Below are 20,391 nucleotides of genomic sequence, written 5' to 3'. Positions count from 1 at the left end.
TTCATCAACATCAACTTTACATCCAAATTAGCTGACATTGTGTAAAAGATGTGCTACATCACTTGTTGTTAAATCACTTTTCATTTTAATTTCACTAGAATTCTGAAAGTTTCTTTCTGCGTCCGTCTGTGTCCATCAGGAGTTCATGCTAGCTGAGAATCACTCAAAGGAATCTGCTGAAACTGCCGATGAAGAAATTGGCAAAAAAAATCTGAAAGGGCAATAAAACTTTACTAAACTGGGACTGTTTTGCTACCCATGAATAAGTGCGGTTGTAAATTTTGAGCTGCACAGATAAAAATCCTTCTAAGTCATAAAAGCTTTCGGATACAGATTGTATTGCTTCTTGGCTTTGATACATCCAGACTGTCTGTCAACAGGCCTTTTGGGAGTTTATGGTAACTAATATAGAGCATGAGGTACATCTGGAGCATTGAGTGGCCTCGGTGGATTGAATCGATAGTGTTTCACTTTAGATCCATAAAACAGTGCTGTGATAATGATAGTATTCTTCCCATTGGTCCCTTTTAAAATGATGGAAGAATCAGAACAAAAATCTCCTGTTCTGTGATAAAATATGACCGTATATATCCATTTGGGAAGTCAGGCTGGAAGAAGAAATACAGCACAAAAATGAAGGCCCAGTAACAGAAGACACATTATTGCTCTCTGTTCATGATGTACCCATCTTTGTGCGTTTATAGGAAATGCTTTTATTCCATCTTACTCCAGCCATGTGCTTTACATTTATATCCCATTGTAATTCATTGTCCTCTACAATGTGAACAGCTTTCTTAATCGTCGACCATAATGTTAAATCAATTTTTAATCTGTTGCCCACTTTGGCAGGATTTTAAGGAATAGTTCAAGATTTTGGCAACTACAATTATTTATTTTTTTGCCAAGCAAGTAAGCGTATTTTCCAAAATGTCTTACTATTGCTTTAAGGTACTGGTAAGGTATTCTCCTTAATACAGAGAATAGTATGCCGATACGATATGGCTAATATATAGTGATAGTATGTTATATCTGATGAGGCCATAAAGTTAACACAGATGCTAGCTGTCATGTGACCATAAATTGTATGTACAAATGACTTGCATACTTATTAGAGTATGCATTGCCTTGACCCTTTAACAAGGGGTTCCCAGAAGTGAGGGGTCATTAACTCGAACTGACTCACTAGAGCTTTTCATATACTTTTGGTATTTAGCAGCACGGGCTGAAAAACAGCCACACTCAGACAGGTGACTCTATAAATAGTAAACATTGTCTATAAAAATAAATACCTTCAGAGTGATGTCACTGTGTGTTTTAGATTACTGCATTAAACATTGGAAATGGTCTTCATGGTTTCAGTTTTTTTCCCCCAGAGTTTCTCTTCTGTGACATATAAGTTAATATATGTTAAATAGTCCTGCAAGGTGCGTGTACGAATGTCCACGTGTATCTAACGACTTAGTCCCATGACACATTTTAGGGTGACTGAGGGGTGTGTGGCCTGAAAAGAGCTGTGACCACGTGTCCGCATTTCTTCACTACACATGATGCAAAGGGCTGACATCACTCCAGCTGGAATCTGTGATTTACAGCCTGCCACACAGTGCCATCTACCAGGCATTTTGGAGAAAGCAAAAACACACCAAGGTCAGTCTTCGCGGAAGGTTCATCATTATGACAAATGTAATCATATCATATCATCACAAATGTATGCAGATGATAACCACAGCTACTAAAGTGATAAAACAACCATCATGTGTTAGATATTTGGCAAGAGCATGTATAAAGGTTATGCAGATTTTTATCAGTTTGGTATGTAAAATATAGAGCAACAACAGACGGACCGTGATGCAAAACCAAAGGACTCTTATGCGAGGACCTCTAATGTAGATGTATCTCTGCATGTGCATGTGATGAGTCATTGCTACAAATCACTGCTAATCCATTAGCAAAATGGTGTGTAGACTCATGTTCTGTCTGACCCAGTTTTCAAATTTTCATTTATCCAGTGAAATATCTCAATATGCACGGGATGGATTGGCACAAAAATGTGTATGGCATTCCCAACGTCCCCAGGCAGCAATCTCCAGGTCTGAAAAGTGAAGCCAATGCGGAAGTGCCTCAAACATGCATTCTTTCTAATAGCCCTCTGCCCTTTGTCACTTCTGGTGGCAAAAAAGAGATGGCGACGCCCAAAAACCAAGAATGGGATGGAAAAAATACCAAACTCAAGGTTTTAGATTCAAGTCTAGATTGCATTCACCTCTTATATGCAGTCTATGAGTATTCCCTTAACTTTTTATTAACGTTACAATCTGGTCAAAGTCAATTTGCCCAATGACCCCATCAGCTACTTTGTGTTTAGGGCTAATTTGTGAACGTTAGCATAGTAACATGCTAAGCTGAGATGAACATGGCGAACATTACACTTGCTAAACATCAGTATGTCATCATTGTCATGTGAGCATCTTAACAGGACAGACATCAAGGTGACATTTATCTGTATTTTCTCTTATCGAATGGGACTTGTGCAGCTGTTTCCACTCAGTGTTGTGCGATAGTCATATTGTTGATCAGGTGTGAAGACATGTGAAGGATCTCTTGTCGAGTGCCGGAGCCTAGCACGGTATGACCCCAACGCCGGTATCCATCACTGCACTGACAGGCCTGGTGGTTCATCCAGTATGACTCCAAGGCCACGTTACTGCTCCACTGTGTCATGAGCCCCAAAGACGATCCGTTCACTCAAGCACAATATGCCCTCACCCCCTAAAAACCAGTGGCCCACTTTGGCAAGAGAACAGTATTAACCGAAACCCTGATGGACAAGATGGCATTTTCATGTCCAAAATGATTTAGGGAGAAAATAGTGGATAAAGTTGACATGTATTTATACATTTGTGCATAACATTTGCGACTTAATACTTTGAGTTCTCTAATCTCACAATTTGTCCTTTACACATCTTTGACTGTTTAGGATTGCGGTTGTGGCATTCATACTCGAGGCGGAACATATTTTGCCCCGATGAAGGTGTGTCTGGCATGCTGATAAGGTGGACAGAATGCATAGTTTGCTTGTGAGGGGTTCAGGGCAATGAGCTGCAGCTTCTCGCAGCACACAAAACGCATTTGCCTGTCAGCTATCCTTTTCTCTGCCTGTTACATCACCACCCCGCCCCTCTTGCATCCAACCGCCTTGTATTCGCGGCATCAACCCCTCCTCCATCTATCACACTGATGCATTGGCAGTCTGCAGAAGGTTACCACGCAAGGCCTCTTAACACCTGGTTTTAGGGATCGCTTTGCCCACCCCACCTGCTAGCCTCCCGCAGCGGCCGAGCACTTTGCACCGATGCCGTTAAGACCGCGTCTGTCATCCTCACTGATTGAATGGAGAGCCAGCTCTCATATCTCTCGCCTGAGGCTCGTTTTCATGTGGCTTGTAAAGATGCCACTCTTATCTCCTATTTATCATGGGCCTCTTTCCCGAGCTATGCCCCACACTGCTGGTGACAACATAGATTCAAAGGGGAATCTGTTGCAGATTGTCAAATTACATGCAACATGGCGGGGGAGGCTGCAAGGCATGCTTGTGGTATGGATCACAACCTTATAGAAGGTTTTTTTGTTGAATTTTTCGATGCAAAAAAGGTTTTGATTCGTCTTTGATTTGAGCGTGTTGATTGCACCACTGTATGGTTTGAATGTGTTGGATTTCGGATTTGTTACCTGTGATTCGCAACCTTTCGGTCCTGTGGTGTGTGGGCATAAGAATCCAGCGCATGACTGCTGTCTCTCGTTCTTTGAAGCTATCGGCCGACAAATACTCTAGCTCCCGTCCGGGCCCTCGGCTCTCGAGGCTGGCGATGACACATGCTCAGCAGACAGAGTGTTCGGACCACCCGGGCTTTAGGTGTCCTGACCTTGGAGGTTGGCTGTGAAAAATAACAACACAAGGGGAGAAAGAATGCCGCACAAGGGGTCAAGCTGTTGCCCCTGTCAGGGTGAAGTTCAGCATGTCTCATGAGCCCCGTACAGGTTATGTAAAATGTTTGTTTTCCAAAGGTAAAGAGACAAATGTAAAAGACCAGAACTGTGTCAATTCCATTGTGTGTGTGTGTGTGTGTGTGTGTGTGTGTGTGTGTGTGTGTGTGTGTGTGTGTGTGTGTGTGTGTGTGTGAGAGAGAGTGAGTGCATTGTAGATGCTAAGAGGGACAATGTTTGACCCATGACTTGCTGTGTGAGTTGAATCACTGGAGGTGTGGCACACAAATTCAGTTAAATCCATTGATCTGAAGCCTGCTGTGAAAAACCTATCATTCTGTCCAATCCCATATCAAAGAAAAACAAAATAGCAGCAATGCCATCTGTCTGTTCGTGACATTCTAGCGAAATGGTGATAGATTTACAGCAACTTCTTTCGTTTTTCAGCTATTTGAGGTATCTGCTAAACAGATTGTTGCATTGATTTCTGGGAAGACAGATGGTGGTGTGCATGCTTCGAGACAACTGAAGGAATGAAGAATTGTTCAGCTCGGTAGATCAAATTCAGTATAGTTATGTCCTTAGGGTACGTTTTTATTGCGCGTAGGTGCATACAATCTCACAGACATATTTTTGAGTAGCTTTGTTTTCTTTCTGGCCATAGTTGAAAGTCGATAAAATGCATGAAATGCTTGAAAATCAGACAAAAATACCATTTTTTCTGCCAAAGCAATGAGACAAACCTTGATAAATCGCTCTGCCTTGTTCATAAGCCTATAATGCTTAGTTCATCATTGCAGACGACATACTGTATGATCTTGATTTTTGACAGAAGAGAAAGACAATCCTCAACACACCCACAATAAAGACAGATATCCTGCTCCCCAAGTACACCTTTGCCCCAATCATAATCTTTTCTGCATGCCTTAAACATTTTAAACACTGCACAGCCCTTCATGTATCATATTTTAATTTTATTGTAGAGTGTGTGTGTGTGTGTGTTGTGTTGCTTTTGTGTGTCTGCAGGAGGATGCAGACTGAAGGTTTATTGCTTTTATTGTAATTACTTTTTTTCTTTTCTTCTCTGCTTAAGTCGTTCTCTTGCCACCCTGCAGTGCTCTCAGACCCAGCAGCCTCTGGCCTTCCAGCAATCATTATTGGATGTGATTGACACATCGGGATGGTGTGCGTTTCACTGTTGAGGATTTGAGTGCCCTTGGCCTTGTGGTCCTTCAGTGATCAGTGATACCTCATCCCACAGCCATCCTAGGGACACAAGGCTGGATTACCAACCAGGAAAAGCAGGCAACTGTCCAGAGGCTCAAAATAAACCCCAAAAATGCCACAATTATAATTAATCACACGTTGTGTTTGAAATTTGCACCTCTGAAGTAGAATATATGGGTCCTCCATCTCATAGCCAATAGTGTTGTAGAGAATCTCAATCCAACAATTATTATCATAATAAATACATGTTATTATTTTTAATAATTGATTTTTAGTTGACAGGGACATAACCATAAACTAAGACAGTATCACACACTGCACAAAACATTTCATTCTGCTGGACAGGGTTGTTTAAACTTGACTTGACTGGTATCTTACATATCTGAACTATTGAGTTAACATTCTATGGCAACTCGCCGTTTTATTTAAAGTATCCTCATTGATGAACCTCCCAGGGCCAAAGAGTGAGGTGGCAGCATAACTTTCACATCCTCATGCTGTAATTTCTATCTCTAAATCTGAGGAACAGCCTATATTTTATTTTATTTGTGTTATGTATCAGTTTATAGTTAGGGTAATAAAAGGCTTATGTAATGCTTTACAGCAGAACTTCACTTGATAATGATAATATAATTATACGGGATCAAATAATATATATTTTTTATTTCAATCATTGTTTATATGGTAAACAAATTTATGTAATGACAACAAACACATGAAGGCCATTATGGAAAACTATTATTTGGCACATTTCTGTCGTCATTACATATGATATGGAGACTTTTTGAAGAGGTTTCTTGGTGCCCCAGCTAACTAGACTGTCCACCACCTGTGCCTTGAGAGCGTCTGCTGAATTGTTGACCATGCGGGAACCTGATGGCACTATTCATTCCCGTGTCGGGAAGCGTTTGAGGTGTGTGCTCCAATGACCTTGGGGTCACATACCATGCAAAGGGGCTATGCAGCTATGTTGACCATGTAGATGTTTAAATCAAAACATTTGCAATCAGAGGTGGACAGCGGGAGGGAGAAGGAGAGAGATGATGGGGGGAAGGAGAGCTTGCTCTTGAGCTGTGGTCAGATGGGAGAGAGCTAAGTGGTGGGTGTGTGCAAAGACTTGAAATATGTTGAAGAGACGCGTGTGTTATCTTTTCTCCTCGCCACTGGTCGTCTAGCACCTCCCCTTACGGTGTGTCGTCAGCAGATTATCTTAGGGCCCGGGTGGTGCTGGAAAGCAAAATGGGAGGAAATCTGATCCATATGGTGGCACTATAAAGCTCACAGCTGATTTGCAGGCTTCATCAAAACCTGGTCAAGGCTTCATTGCTACTCGTGACTGGTATCCTCCTCTCACACCTGGTCAGTGCGCTCTGAGCTTCTCCCTCTGTCCTCAGTCGCACCGGTTGTCTGCCTGACCCCTGGGGTGCTCCGGCAATCATCTTCAAAGCGGATCCCTCTTAGAGAAGTAAGTAGATTCCCCGTTTGAAAAGTGATGCTTTTCATTTAGACAAATTTGTTTCCAATGGTTGTTTTCGTGTTTTACACTTGAGTGAGTAATGATGCATGGAATGTTTTTCTTATGTTGCTTCAGATATGAAGATACTGGGTAAGGTGGTGTTCTTGCTTTTGCTCGGGGGAATCTGGTGTCAGAACAACCGTAATAATAAAGCTATTAGCAAGTCCACCAGGAAGTCTGGTGGGAACCAAGCAGGTGATGTTGGCCAGTCTCCCTCCGTGGTTGATCTGACTCCTGGAAGCACTGGAAGCTCTAGAAGCACTGGAAGCTCTGGAGGCACTGGAAACTCTGGCAGCTCCGAAAGCTCTAGAAGCACTGGGGGCTCTGGAAGCACTGGGAGCTCTGGAAGCAGTGGAAGCTCTAGAAGCGCAGGAAGCTCTGGAAGCACTGCGAGCTCTGGAAACTCTGGCACCTCTGGAAGCTCTAGAAGCACTGGAAGCTCCAGAAGCACAGGGAGCTCTGGAAACACTGGAAGCTCTAGAAGCACTGGGAGCTCTGGAAACACTGGAAGCTCTAGAAGCACTGGGAGCTCTGGAAGCACTGGGAGCTCTGGAAGCACCGGAAGCTCTGGAAGCTCTAGAGCCAGTGGAGGCACAGCTGAAGTAGGACGGGAGGGCGCTGCAGGAGCGCGAGCAGCTGGACAACAGGCAGATGTTATGAGGCTGAACTTTCTCAAGAACACCCAGGTTACATGTAATGATGGAACGGCAGCTGGGTGAGATGCTCTGGATTCTAGTTTTCTCTCACTTGTTTGCAGATACATGCATGACCGCTTTGTCACAACCGTCTCCTTAATCCTATTCATTTGTGGTTCTGCAGGTTTTACCTAAAAGAGTTCAGAGGAAGCCGCAGATGGCTGTTGTTTCTGGAAGGTGAGTATTTAAAAACCCAACTTGGTCCCCCAAAGATCAGCTTGTATTGGCGTTTTCCTCCTTTTTTGGCTGCTGCTTTTCACTTTGATGGGTGTGAATTGTCCTCCAGCTTTACTAATGTGTCTTCTGAGAGGATATATTCTTTATTCTTTAACAGCATATAGTATGTTTTTCTGAGCAGTAGAGTCAATTGGTTTTGCTAATTGAATCAAGTCAAGATTCTCTCCCGCTATATATGTCAATCAACACATCGGGTGCTGACAGTTTGCAAATGAAAGGAATCATCTGTCTTTCTTGTCCAACTCTGGGTGAACATAAAGTCTCGTTGGCAGACCAGGCCACAGGTGCATTCCTTTCCCTCTCCATTCCTCGCGGACCTCTATGCTGGACTAACAAGGGTCTCCCCTGCTGTGCCTGATGTGAATGACTAAACTTAGTCTTTATTATTTTTAGGTGGCTGGTGCTGCCACAGCAAAGAGACCTGTGATTCCAGGTACCAAAATATACCACGGCTAATGAGCTCAACGGGGTGGTCCCAAACAAAGAGAGGTAGGTCAGCCGACTGCATTGCAAATGCTCTTCACATGTGTTCACGTGGTGTCACTTGTTTTATGTTACCTTTAGTGAGGCGACATCTGTGTAATCTGTGATTGCTGCCTCTACAGGAACTGGAATATTGTCTTCTCAGGCGGAGGAAAACCCACACTGGCATAATGCAAACATTGTGTAAGTACATATCCTCACTCCGTGCAAATTAGCTTTTTTTGACAGAGCTAAAAACGTACCTGCAGTGTCTGGAAGAAGGTGATGAAAACTGGGAGAGTGAATTATGTTGCAAGCTGTAAAACCACAACAATGAGATTAAAGATGTGAAAGAATGCTAATAATTGAGGGGAAATGCAGAGACTCTGTCGGTCACATCAGTGTCTTCTTTTTGTTACACGTAGTCACATGATCCAGTGATAATATACAGTAAATATATTGCTTTAAAACAAAGCCGGTCCAAAACACAATCTTCCTAATAAGCAATCACAATTAACCCTTGCTCATATCACTACAGTTAGGAGTTTTGCTGCTGCCACCTTACCTGATTAAGTACGACCATTATTTAGTTATTAAACTAAACTACTCATTTTTTTTGGTGGCTAAGACAGGGCTGTCAATTTCTGATGTATGACAGAAGAGCTGGTTTTCATGGAGGAGTTGTTCTGAAGGCCTCAAGCTTGTCTCCGTTTCTGCAGATTCATCCCGTACTGTTCCAGTGATGTATGGAGTGGCACAGGGCCGGCTCCAACCCCTCCTCCAAGGCCACGACAAGGCAGGGAGAAAGAGCGAGAGAGAAGTACAAATGCAAGTAAGTTTCTTTGGAGCTTTTTTCTTTTTTCTTTTCTTTTTTAACTATTTAGTGTGGTGTTCCCAATCATTTGATTTGATTTGTGTATATGTGTCTATATATATTGTCATCAGCTGAGTACACCTTCATGGGATCCCTGATCATACGCGAGGTCATCAAAGACCTCATCCCCAAAGGAATCAAGCAGGCCAAGGTTGTCATGCTGTCTGGCACGAGGTGAGTTTGTTTTAACACTTGCGCTCTGATAACACTAAATAAGAGAAGGACTATTTTGGGTGCATCCTCTTGTCAACAATATAGATGTTCACAGTCAACTGTGAACAGCAATGACAATGTCTGTTAAAGGGCCTTGCCCTGTAATGGTGAACATTTCTCCCAGGTTAGCAACATGGTTGTTGGGACTCTCCCAAGCTTTAAAACCAGATCCACAGTCTGGATGCGAACCACTGGCATGCGCTGTCTGTCGCATAATTAATACCCCTAACAAAAATGGCACTCTCAAAGCCAAGCTATTTATTGGTTTTCTTGGCTCCCCTGCAGTGCTGGGGGAACAGGTGTTCTGCTGAACATCCAGAGGGTGGCCAGTCAGCTGGAGCAGCTTGGCGCAGAGACTCAGGTCAGAGGCCTTGTGGACTCTGGGTGGTTTCTAGAGAGTAAACAGCAGAGATCATCTAACTGCCCCGAGACTATTTCCTGCTCACCTGAAGACGCGATCAAGATAGGACTCAGGTAAAGTCATGCATTCTTCCGTCAGCTTATATAGATTGTATGTAAGAGAACTAACAGGCCAGATGCAGATTATAAAAGGATCTCTTTTGCCATGTTGTGTGTGATGTGTTAAAGCATGTGTGTTGTTTTTTTTCAGGCTGTGGAATGGGGTCGTACCTGACGCTTGTCGGCAGCTTTATAAGAGAGGAGAGGAGTGGCAGTGCTTCTTTGGCCACAAACTGTACTCCACCTTGACCTGTGAGTGCTGGCTGGTGCCGAATAGTTTGTCATAGTGCAGTACCTGTTCAAAACATGCCTGTTCCCGACTTATGGTCAGAAACACTGGCAAAGTAGGAAACCTGGGCCTGTTGAAATATTACTGGTTAGATATATCATGCATTATTATACATTTAACTATCCAGCATCACAGTAGAATTAAAAGCTCCTCCTTGAACAGACATTCAGAAAATGTAATTACATTGTGCTGATAATGCAAGATTTTTACTGTTCTATATTAATATTATTACTATAATAGTTTAAACGTTGGTAAAATACACTCAGCTGGAGTAATTTCCAAATAGGTATATTAGTGGCTTGCTTTGACAAAACCATATCAGTTATAAAGTAGATCATGGATTTACTATATGAAGCCGATCGGATGAGAGGATCTCCAGATATGCAAAGAACATACATAAAGATATTCCTTCCTTATAGTTAGATATTGGATGAGTTTGTTTTATGTTTGACTTTTGCTGTTCAAAAGCAATCAGCACTGAAATATGAGAGGTGTGAGATTAATGTATCCAAAAGGTGAATAGATTCTGCCAATATCCAATGTTGGTGATTTCCATGCTTTCCCTTCAGCAGAATAAGTATGTTCCAAGACATCTGCAAGTCTTGGATCAAAAACCAAGAAGGGAAAAAAAATTAAAACATGGTTGGCAAAATTCAAGATGGATTTTGACAACTGACATGTTGTAGATCTAACAAGCGTTTCAGCCTCACGTGTGGGATTTGACAACTTCCGTTTTGGCGAATATGAGTGCTGCTATCGGAAAACACCTGATGCAGCAAGAAACACAGACTCAACCTGTGAATTTTCAGAGTTTTTTTACTACAGACAAAATATCTACGATTTTTTTTTGGCCACATTCACTCTCTTTTAGCTCTGTTTTGTTCTCTACATACAACGGAGGGCTCTTAGCTGCGAAATCACTACATTCACATGCTGGGCTCTAACTTTGTCTGCCGTTTGGTTTGTTAGTTCAAGACCTGTAGCAAAGCTTTACCGCTAAATACAGCTGTTTGCTGCATCTGGAAACCGGAGCCAGCAGATTGCAAACAATAAGCTGAAACAAGCTATAAAGCTCCATAGCGGTGATGCGGTTTGAAGAAAGTTTGACAATTCTCTGACTGTTGGTTCATCACGATGAGCATCCTATTTCACATTCCCGCAGTCACCTGACCTGTTCTTATTCTAAATCTATTATTTGGAGCATCTTTAAAACCCGAAGTCTTTCTCTCTCCCCGTAGCCCCTCTGTTTGTTGTGCAGTGGCTGTTTGATGAGGAGCAGCTGAGAGTGGAGAACATCTTCATGGGAGGACAGAGTCTGTCCGAGGAGCAGTGGCAGTACATACAGAACCTGGGCCGGGAGCTCAAGAGCTCACTGACAGACGTCACGTAAGTTCCCAGAAAGCTGTTGGGAAGAGCAACATAAATAACAGCCGATCTAATATATCTAGACATGGCTTTATTGTTCTGTGTGTGTTTTTCAGGGCTGTGTTTGCTCCGTCCTGCCTCTCCCACACAGTGATCACTAAAAGGTAAGAATGTAAATTTGACTCCTGTGGTGATGATGCACTTTCAGCGTTCGGCCCCTCACTCGCCGCTACCAGTTATGATCGCGACCTAGTGAGCTCATGCCGCTGTTCTCGTTCGCTCGTTCATCACGCCACATTCTTCACGTCACCGAATGCCATTTCACACTATCCCTAACCCCTCGGTGCCCCTTGAACACACTCATTATTTTTGCACACGTGGATATTGACGGGTCAATGCATTCTAAGCTCAGTTTCGGGCTGGGTGTGATTATTAAGGGTGATGATTCTTTATGAGAGTGACCTGAAGGTCCAAGGCTGTTATAGGTCATTTTGTCGGATCCTGAGCTGCACTCATTGAACCAAAAATACACATCTTGTGATCAAACCATGACACCCCTGATGACACTTTCCTGGTCATTACTTTCCTTTTCTTTCTGTACCTTTTGTTTATTTCCCTGTCTTGTTTGTCTTCTAGCAACTGGTTGAGTTTCCAAGTTCGAGGCACCTCTCTGCCACGGGCCCTGCACTGCTGGGACAGGAGTCTGGAGGCCACCCGCAACAACAGAACCCCTGCCAAAGGATGTCCTTTCCACCTGGTGGACACCTGCCAGTGGCCTCAGTGCAACCCCACCTGCCCAGCTTTGGTGGACCAGGCCACCCAGCAGGAGCTCACCCTGCTCCAGATGTTGGTCGCCATGGGCCTTGACCTCCAGAGGCTGGGCCTGGATCCCCAGGGAGATGCAGATTCTCTGGCCAGCATGGTCAGCAACGGTGGCTAAGTGTAAAAGTGGATAGTAGCTTGAGAGATAGCCATGCAAAGGCTTAATAGGGGAAAAGAATGTGTTGAAATTTTAACGTAACCATAGAAATAGTACAGAAATCTGGTTACTATGTCTTGTGCTGCTCAGCATTCCTTTATGCTTCATGTGTCTGTTAAATCGGTGACTTGACTGGTGGTCATGTCACTGCGTCTGAGTCTGAGTGGTTTGGCTGTCCCTCTACTGGACACAAGAGGAAAGAGCTTCAAAATCTGTGTCGGTTGTACTTGGCTGACATACTGTAGGCTACCTCCAACAACACACTTTCATCCTGATTACTCTTCATGAAACTTCAGAGAAAATCAGTTAAAGACTTTAAACAAATAGAAGTCAGAGACACAAACATGTCGGTGTGATGGAACTCAAACACACACAGTAACCTGTTGTTGTCACTATTTGAATTAGCTGTGAAGAAAGATTTATGTACCAGTGTGCTCTTATATCATTCATACTTTTCATACAATAGCAATTATTCATGATGTGAACAGAGAGTATTCTGACTCAATAATTTTTTTTTTGCAGTTCCAAAGACACCGATTGTGATTTTTACGAGTTAGTTTTAGTCACTAGATCCTGATGCTATGCTAACATATGTATGTTTATATCACACAAAAGAGTGTGATTAGTTATTAATGTTTTTTTCTGTGTATGACAGCAGGAGTTTAACTATTTGACATGTGAAGACTGCAATAAATGGAGTAAGATCTGGAAATCAACAACAACAATGCTGTGGTTATTCACCGCTCAGTTGTCAGGATCATCTATCGACATAATACAGACTATGTATTGCAATCCTTAATTGTTGCCAACATTTAAACCTGACGCTTCTTTCACAGTGTCATGCATGTTTTGCAAGGCATTTACAGATGATACCGGCACTATATATTTTGTTTTCATCTACTTACTCTAATAACTGTGTCAAACGTTAATGGTGTGACAAGATTTGTACCCGCTGTTAACGAGCATCAGACTGAGTTGTTGCTCATGTTTAAACACACCAAATAAAGAAACTCATTGGCTCTGACATCATGGGCTTGTTTGTTATTCCTATCAAATGCTGTTTGTTCCTTCTCTTGACGTCTGTATTTTAACACAATCATAAAGTGCCATGAAAAGATGCACAAGGCATTCCCTCTGTCAGTCTGAAGAGCATTTACATCTCAACACTTCCTCTATAGGCCTAGTAGGTCTAGTAGGCTATATCCTCCAATTGAATGTGGATTAAAGAGACATTTTAATTACTCACTACCAACAGATTGGCATGAAATGTGACATAATCTAATACTAGAACACTGGTTTAGTGTTTTGTTGAACAGGAAATGAAGAACAGAAGAACTTAGCTTGTGTCAGTGGAGCTTTTGAAAGAAATAAACACGCTGCCTCCTGATCTTGGCATTTGACCTTGTATTTTGGATGTGATTATATGTTGATCTCATTCTGCAGTAAGATATGCAGATTCTCCTCAAAGGGTATGGATAGCAAATGTGACTATTTAATAGACTAATTCCACATGAGAAAGTCAAGCCCCTGGAGCCTGCTATTGAGCTGAGAGTAACAGAAATTACAGGAGAGTGGCGATGTGCCCTAATCTACAATTAATATCTTTAAAAGAAAAAAAAACATCTTTCGAAATTCAACTTGTCCATCTTCCTTTGCCAAATCACATGGTCATATCCTCCACCCATCTTTGATTGCAATCAGCAGGCTATGAAGAACAATATATTACTGTATAATTCATTATGCATACATTAGATCCATTCATCCATTATCTGTAACTGGGTATCCTACTTAGGGTTGGGGCTCATATATTTGGCACTAAAATATTTTTGTTTTGGTTTCTAAACAAATCCACCAAATGAGTATGGCCAAGCTAAATGCACGGAAATGGATACAAGCGTATGCATGCAATTTGTCATCCTCGTTACTGGGTGGCGCTGCCACTATAAAAATCCTGATAGGGACACCGGGTTGAAACATTAAGATTTTTTTAAATAATTAGGCCTACAGCCTCGAAAAGCTCCTTTGGTAGTCAAAATTACCGTAAAACATTGTAAATTTACTAATAACCTGTTTGTTTTATTTTCTTCCCGCGGAGTTGCAGTGCGTTACTTATCGAGACACGATAACAGTATTTTCATGGTGGGGTGGGTCATCTCGAGTTTAAAACGTCTTCGATTTTTTCCCATAGTGCATTGCTGTTTTTTCCACTTCCTCTTTCCGCCATATTGCAGAACCGGTAAGATGCCTTTTTACACTGTCGCTTTCAATCTTCTACGTATCTAAAGCATCTGAACGTTAAATTGTCCATTTATGTAATTATCTTGAAGCAAACGTTTATATCAATGATTTGGGACGAGTATCGCGTCGATTGGTGAAGTGAGATAAGCATAACCGGGCTACAAATTTCATCAAGCGGTCCCCTCTGCTCGGCCCTGGGACTCGGTGCGTTCAAAGCGCCTTATAACGTTAACATGTATCAATAGACAAGTGTCTTTTCCCACTTGAAACAACTAGACGCGTACTCTTTCCGTTGATCAACGTGTGAAACAGTTTGTACGTGGTCGACACTGCGCCTCCCATGGTATCTGAAAATGCTGGGAGATGCTTTGCTACTTTGCCAGTGTAGTCGGCTATGCTAGGTAGCTATCCTGTGTACTCATGAAGGACCACGCTTTGGTGGTGGTGTTACTTATTCACTGTCGACCAAGAAAACTATGCAGACTTACACGCTGTAAAAAAAATAAATAAAAAATCTGCTTAAAATAAGTTTGCCTGACGTAGCTTTGTTACCTCCCGTTTGCGTGAGTTGGTAACGTTACTTATCGTGACATAGGTGTGCTAGCCGGGCTATGCTAACTGGACAAAACCTATGTGCTTCAGCTCTTGTACGTTAATTTCCCATTTGGCGGTGCGAGGTTAACGTGCAGGTCTCTGTCAGTGAGACCATCCTTTCAATAGGGCTCTAACGATGGATGAGGGATGCAATGTGAATACACCAGGCTACTTATCCTCTCTATACTCTAAGCCAGCAATTGTAATGAAGTGGGTTTGGGTGTAATGGAAAAACAGCCCCACAGTGGTAGTTGAAATCACTTGTTAGTTCAATGGCAGTCTTAATAACTTATTTGGTTGCTTCTTTTGTCTGCAGGCATCATGGTGCGCATGAACGTTCTCGCAGATGCTCTGAAATGCATCAACAATGCTGAGAAGCGTGGGAAACGCCAGGTGCTCCTCAGGCCCTGCTCCAAGGTTATTGTGCGCTTCCTAACCGTCATGATGAAGCACGGTGAGTGTCTGCTAGTTCTCTGGTTCGAGTGATTGTTTTTTGGTGTCGTGAAACATGTCTAACTTGTACGTGTGACAGTCGCAATGTTTGGCCTAATCAATATGTACAGTTTTAAAGCTGGAAGGAGATGCAAGTTACAATATACTGTATAGTTGATAAAAGTTTGGTGGAGAATGGTTATGGCAATTTGTCTTTGTGGATCAAATCTGAGAGTGTTTCACTTAAATTTGTTTGTCCTTTGTCCTTCCAGGTTACATTGGTGAGTTTGAGATCATCGATGACCACAGGGCTGGGAAAATTGTTGTCAATCTCACAGGCAGGCTGAACAAGGTAAAGTCTCTTATTTGACCCAGCTTTGAGGGTTACCATTATCCCACTGCTTGTAAGACTATTTCAGACAACATATATGTTTACAACTGATGACTAGTTTACATGAATTACTCTCATAATTTCATTTTTGAAGCTCTATTGCTGCAGTTTACAACAATTAACTCAGTTCTGCTCTTTCAAATGACATAAACGAGCCTCCATATATAAAATGTGTTTTCTTAGCAGCTAATTTTATTAAACATATTACTTTATAGAGTGGGGTACCTTTCTTTTTTTTGTTTGGAAAGTGGCAAGAGGGCAATACTCAAGCTATCATACTCTTGCAGTGTTTAACTTGTACACATATGGAGCGTTAACCAGCCCTTTTTTAATCTTTCAGTGTGGCGTGATCAGTCCACGTTTTGATCTCCAGCTCAAGGACTTGGAGAAGTGGCAGAACAACCTGCTGCCCTCAAGACAGTTCGGGTGAGAATCTCGTACACTACATTAACTGTTTTTGTGAGAGTGTATGGAGTTGAGACCATTTAGTCCCAATTGTCTCCAGTCTAGCTCTTGACCACTCAGTTACTGCAGTGGCTTGGTTTCATGCTCAGTTTTCCTGCTGAGACACTTGCTTTTGCGTGGTTGTCCTGTTGTTGCACTGGAACATTTTTTTGTAAGACGGTCGTGTTAATGATTTTATGCCCAGAATCACAATGTATTGTATATTTTAAACAATTGAATGTAACATACTGAAAGGCGAGCCTATAGCTCTGGCAACGTTGTCATGCAGAAACTTGTATATGGTTATGCAGGAAAACATTTTTGGAAGGGCATTTTTGATGATAAACCATAATTATGGAAACCGAGTGGGGACTGTTTGGATTTTAATACATAACACTACACACAATGATATAAAACATCAACTATTCAGTGTTTTTGGAGTGGAAGGTAGTGCTTTCAACTGGCTCGAGCAAACACTTAAAAAGATAAATATTATAGGAGTTCTAATAAAAACGATTGCAGGAAATTACTGTGACATGGATATTGCAGTCGTGTCAATAATGTAACTTCCCAGATATTTAATGTTCATTTGCAGTTTTCTGTAGTGGAACCAGCAAGTGTACTTCAGTAGTAGCATGGGAGAATTTTTTATGAAGACACCAGTGAATTTTCTTACGAGCTAGAGGTGGCACATCATTAGATGGAGCACACCGCTTCCTAATTCTCTATGCAGGAAAATCCTGAATAGTCTGCCCCTTTTTAAATGCGTAGCATGGCTTTTTGTGTGTTCACACGACACCATTGGCCACTGTAGAAAAGTAATTTCTAAGAGCACCTATTCTGTATCTGCAGGTAGAGTACTGTGCTGCAGATACAGAATGAGTCTCAGGCTGTTTTTATTTGTCATTAAATAAATGATGGCTAAAATGTGAACTGTAGAAAAACATGATTAATAGTTGTCTTAATTGATTTATATTGATTTGACTCATTTTTGACTAGCTTTAAATGCGGTAAATGGCTGTTTTAGTATTTATCTAAAGAGGGAATAGTGTTTAGTTGAGCTGCAGACGCTTTCATCTTTTGGGAGGTAGTGTAAAGCTACATGAACTATTGTCACTCTGGAACTTGTTGATGATGGGCTTTTTTTTTTCTTTTAAGTTGTTGCTTGACACTGCCCAAGAGGATTTTGTTCCTCATGGATGACCTCAGTTATAAGAGTATTATATAGTTTTGTATAGTCTTTTTCTCTGCATTTTATTTAAATGCAGATGAGGATGTAGTAGACAAAGGGTTGGCATGTTAAGGTCATAAGCTGGGCTGAGGCTCACATTGATGATTTCAGGATATATAGATATATATAGATATAGAAGGCCGCTGTTATGCTCTGATTTTTAAAACGACCAAAATGGCACGTTTTTGACAGGAAACATTTTCTTTAATTGATGTGATCACCTCTAAATGGTCATCAAGGCAGTGATTGGTTTCATGATGCATAGAGCATATCATGTTATGCGTTTGTTTTGTTACGTCTGCGTTGTCTGGTTCCACCTTACATGAAAGCTTTCATCTGGTTCGTGCATCATTTAGCCAACCTACCTGGAGTTGATTACCTCTTATCTGTGGTGCCGTTTATGACTAGCAGGCCACGTATGTTATTTCTTGCAGTTAACATTTTCTTCATGCAATTCATAAACACAATCAATTTTAATAGCCATTAAGTCTGCACAAAATGTTGTTTCAGTATGGACATTGTGATATGCACAATAGTCGCATTGTAGGATGTGTAATGTTGGCAAATTAGGTCAAACGCATCACACTATATCTATTTGCTGCGTGATACAAATGAAAACTTGTATAATTCTCATTTCCCATACATTTATTACCGATAGCCCTGCCACAGCCGCAGGACCTGTATACTTATTTACCCTGATGTTTTGTGGGAGGTTCCTCTCTCCAGCAAATTAATTTTTCCTTAGCAGTTGCAATCAGCTTGGAAAGGTGCAAGTTAAAGGTGGCTCACGGACCCCTCACCATGACCTTGTAGTTTTATTAGTACTCGCATCGCCCTCTCACCCTGTGGGGAGAAACTGGGCTCCTGGCGCCACTGTCGGCTGGAAGGGGCCTGAGGCGACGTTGGCAAGCCACCATCAAATTGCTGTATTAAACTTAAATATACAGAATATAGGGAAGTTTTTTTTTTTTTTTTAATTGCTATCCTGCTACCCTATTAGTTATTACTTGGCAAATGTAATGCAACTACTTGTAAATGGAGTGTGCTTTAATCAGGTTTTTTTTTTTTTTTTAAGTATTTCTGGTAAAATTCTGGTACAATGCATGTTTTTCTTTTTGGAGGCCTCTTGTTTTTGCTCTTTCTTTTTAAACAAACTAGTTTGACAGTTGGTGTCAAGACTAAGCATGAGAGGATGTTAAAATTACATGTCACTATTGTCCTCAAAAACAATTGCGATTATCGATGTCCCGATAATCATCAAAATAGGCATTACATGGCAGAAAAACATACTGGTAAAGCTTCACACAAACATGTTTTTTATCGGTGAACACACTTTTTGTGAAAACATACATAAATGTACATAAATTAGGGGAAAATACATTTTAGAAAAGTATTTTGGGTCCTGTCCATTTTAAATCGCTCTAAACGTTTCACTTGTCTGCCATGATGGAAAGCCAGACAAATTTTACAAGTCACTTGTGACAATATTGAAAATTATCCCGATTAAAATCTCATATCATCCCATCTGTAGTCAAGATGGTCCAAAATGTTTATCGTTTTGTTTTATTTGATATGTGGTACTTGTTGTTTGCAATCCCATTATTTGTACCAGTTTATGTAGTTAATAACTAAGTAATTGTGATCCATGTGAAAGATATCACACAGAGCCTGTTTTATAGCTCTCCTAAACACCTGCAGTGTGATGGATTTATTTGAGTTGTATGGTGACGTGCTGCCGTTTGTTTCCACAGGTACATTGTACTGACCACCTCAGCTGGCATCATGGACCACGAAGAGGCCAGACGGAAACATACAGGAGGCAAAATCCTTGGATTCTTTTTCTAAATGTAAAGAACTGCGAATAAAAAAAAATGACCAGATGAAAAGTTGAAAGTCTGTTTTGACTTATTTCATACAGAGCAGTGTTTGGAGAGATTTAAAAGACTAGCTTTTATCACAGGTTCAATAGCAGTCCTTGGACTAAAATACAAATCCTTTAATACATTGGGGCATGGGTTCTCTACCTTTTTGTAACTGAAGTCTCACTTCTGATTCATTCTGATGACCACCGTCACAAATAAATGCCCAAAAAAATCAATAATCACGACCACTAACATGTTTCTCTACTTGAAGTCATGATTGACATGATGTTCAAATAGAATTGGTCTTTGAAACTATGGATTCATCTCTAAAATGGTAAATATATTTTTAATACTTCCACTCAACAGAACCTCTGTGGCTCAATAGATGGAGCCCTGAAGCCCACTGTGTGAATAGCTGCACTAGGGTGCTGGTATACTGGAACAGCATTTGATTTTGTCCCAAAGAAACTACAGAAATACTCAGTAGATGCATATCATGGAAAACGAGTATCAAAATTAAATCTGACAACATTTGAAATGGCAAATAGTAGAACCTGCCTTCTATTCTTCTAACATTTATTTTGGACACATGAGGCAGGATGAAAGCAGTTGGAATCCATCAACAAGCAAGATGAATTTGATCAACCTGTTCTGCCCCGGCTAAGGCTTTAAGTTGCTGTGCATTGAACTGAGAAAGTGCTAATACGTTTATCAGTTTAGCAGCTGTTGAGGTCAAAGTTATATGAGCAGCATGCGGAGGCCCATTGAGACCACAAAACCATTACAGAAACCACTGCGAGCGGTTGATGTTTGTGACATGACCGACTGGAGCTCATTCCTCGGAGGGCTACATACATGAACACTGTACACCCGATTGGAAGCGCTCTTAACTCCGCACA

At 41.5% G+C, this 20,391-nt stretch overlaps 2 protein-coding genes across 7 annotated transcripts in view; both read left to right on the top strand.

The window, feature by feature from the left end:
* The first annotated feature begins 6,673 nt into the window (after nt 1-6,673).
* notum2 (notum pectinacetylesterase 2) lies at nt 6,674-13,201 on the top strand. Its single transcript, XM_084005716.1, has 12 exons — nt 6,674-6,945; nt 7,261-7,442; nt 7,547-7,599; nt 8,053-8,148; nt 8,265-8,325; nt 8,841-8,953; nt 9,067-9,169; nt 9,494-9,682; nt 9,819-9,919; nt 11,195-11,342; nt 11,438-11,485; nt 11,958-13,201. The coding sequence occupies exons 1-12, from the start codon at nt 6,775-6,777 to the stop codon at nt 12,259-12,261; spliced, it is 1,569 nt and encodes a 522-aa protein (XP_083861842.1). The 5' UTR covers nt 6,674-6,774; the 3' UTR covers nt 12,262-13,201.
* Nucleotides 13,202-14,415: 1,214 nt separating this feature from the next.
* The window catches only part of rps15a (ribosomal protein S15a), a 395,439-nt gene continuing 389,463 nt past the window's right edge, over nt 14,416-20,391 (top strand). For 5 of the 6 annotated variants that reach the window (XM_084004088.1, XM_084004091.1, XM_084004089.1 and 2 more), the window contains exons 1-5: nt 14,416-14,536; nt 15,449-15,586; nt 15,837-15,916; nt 16,296-16,381; nt 19,382-19,502. In XM_084004088.1, coding sequence (XP_083860214.1) covers nt 14,437-14,536; nt 15,449-15,586; nt 15,837-15,916; nt 16,296-16,381; nt 19,382-19,475 — 498 coding nt within the window. In that variant the 5' untranslated portion in view covers nt 14,416-14,436 and the 3' untranslated portion in view covers nt 19,476-19,502. The remainder of the gene's footprint in view (nt 14,537-15,448; nt 15,587-15,836; nt 15,917-16,295; nt 16,382-19,381; nt 19,503-20,391) is intronic. The other variant, XM_084004087.1, reaches the window with a different exon arrangement.

Source organism: Eutrigla gurnardus (assembly GCF_963514095.1).
Source record: "Eutrigla gurnardus genome assembly, chromosome: 3".
Taxonomy (NCBI): Eukaryota; Metazoa; Chordata; class Actinopteri; order Perciformes; family Triglidae; genus Eutrigla; species Eutrigla gurnardus.
Note: the sequence above shows the minus strand (reverse complement) of the source record. Positions and strands in the feature narration are given on the sequence as shown.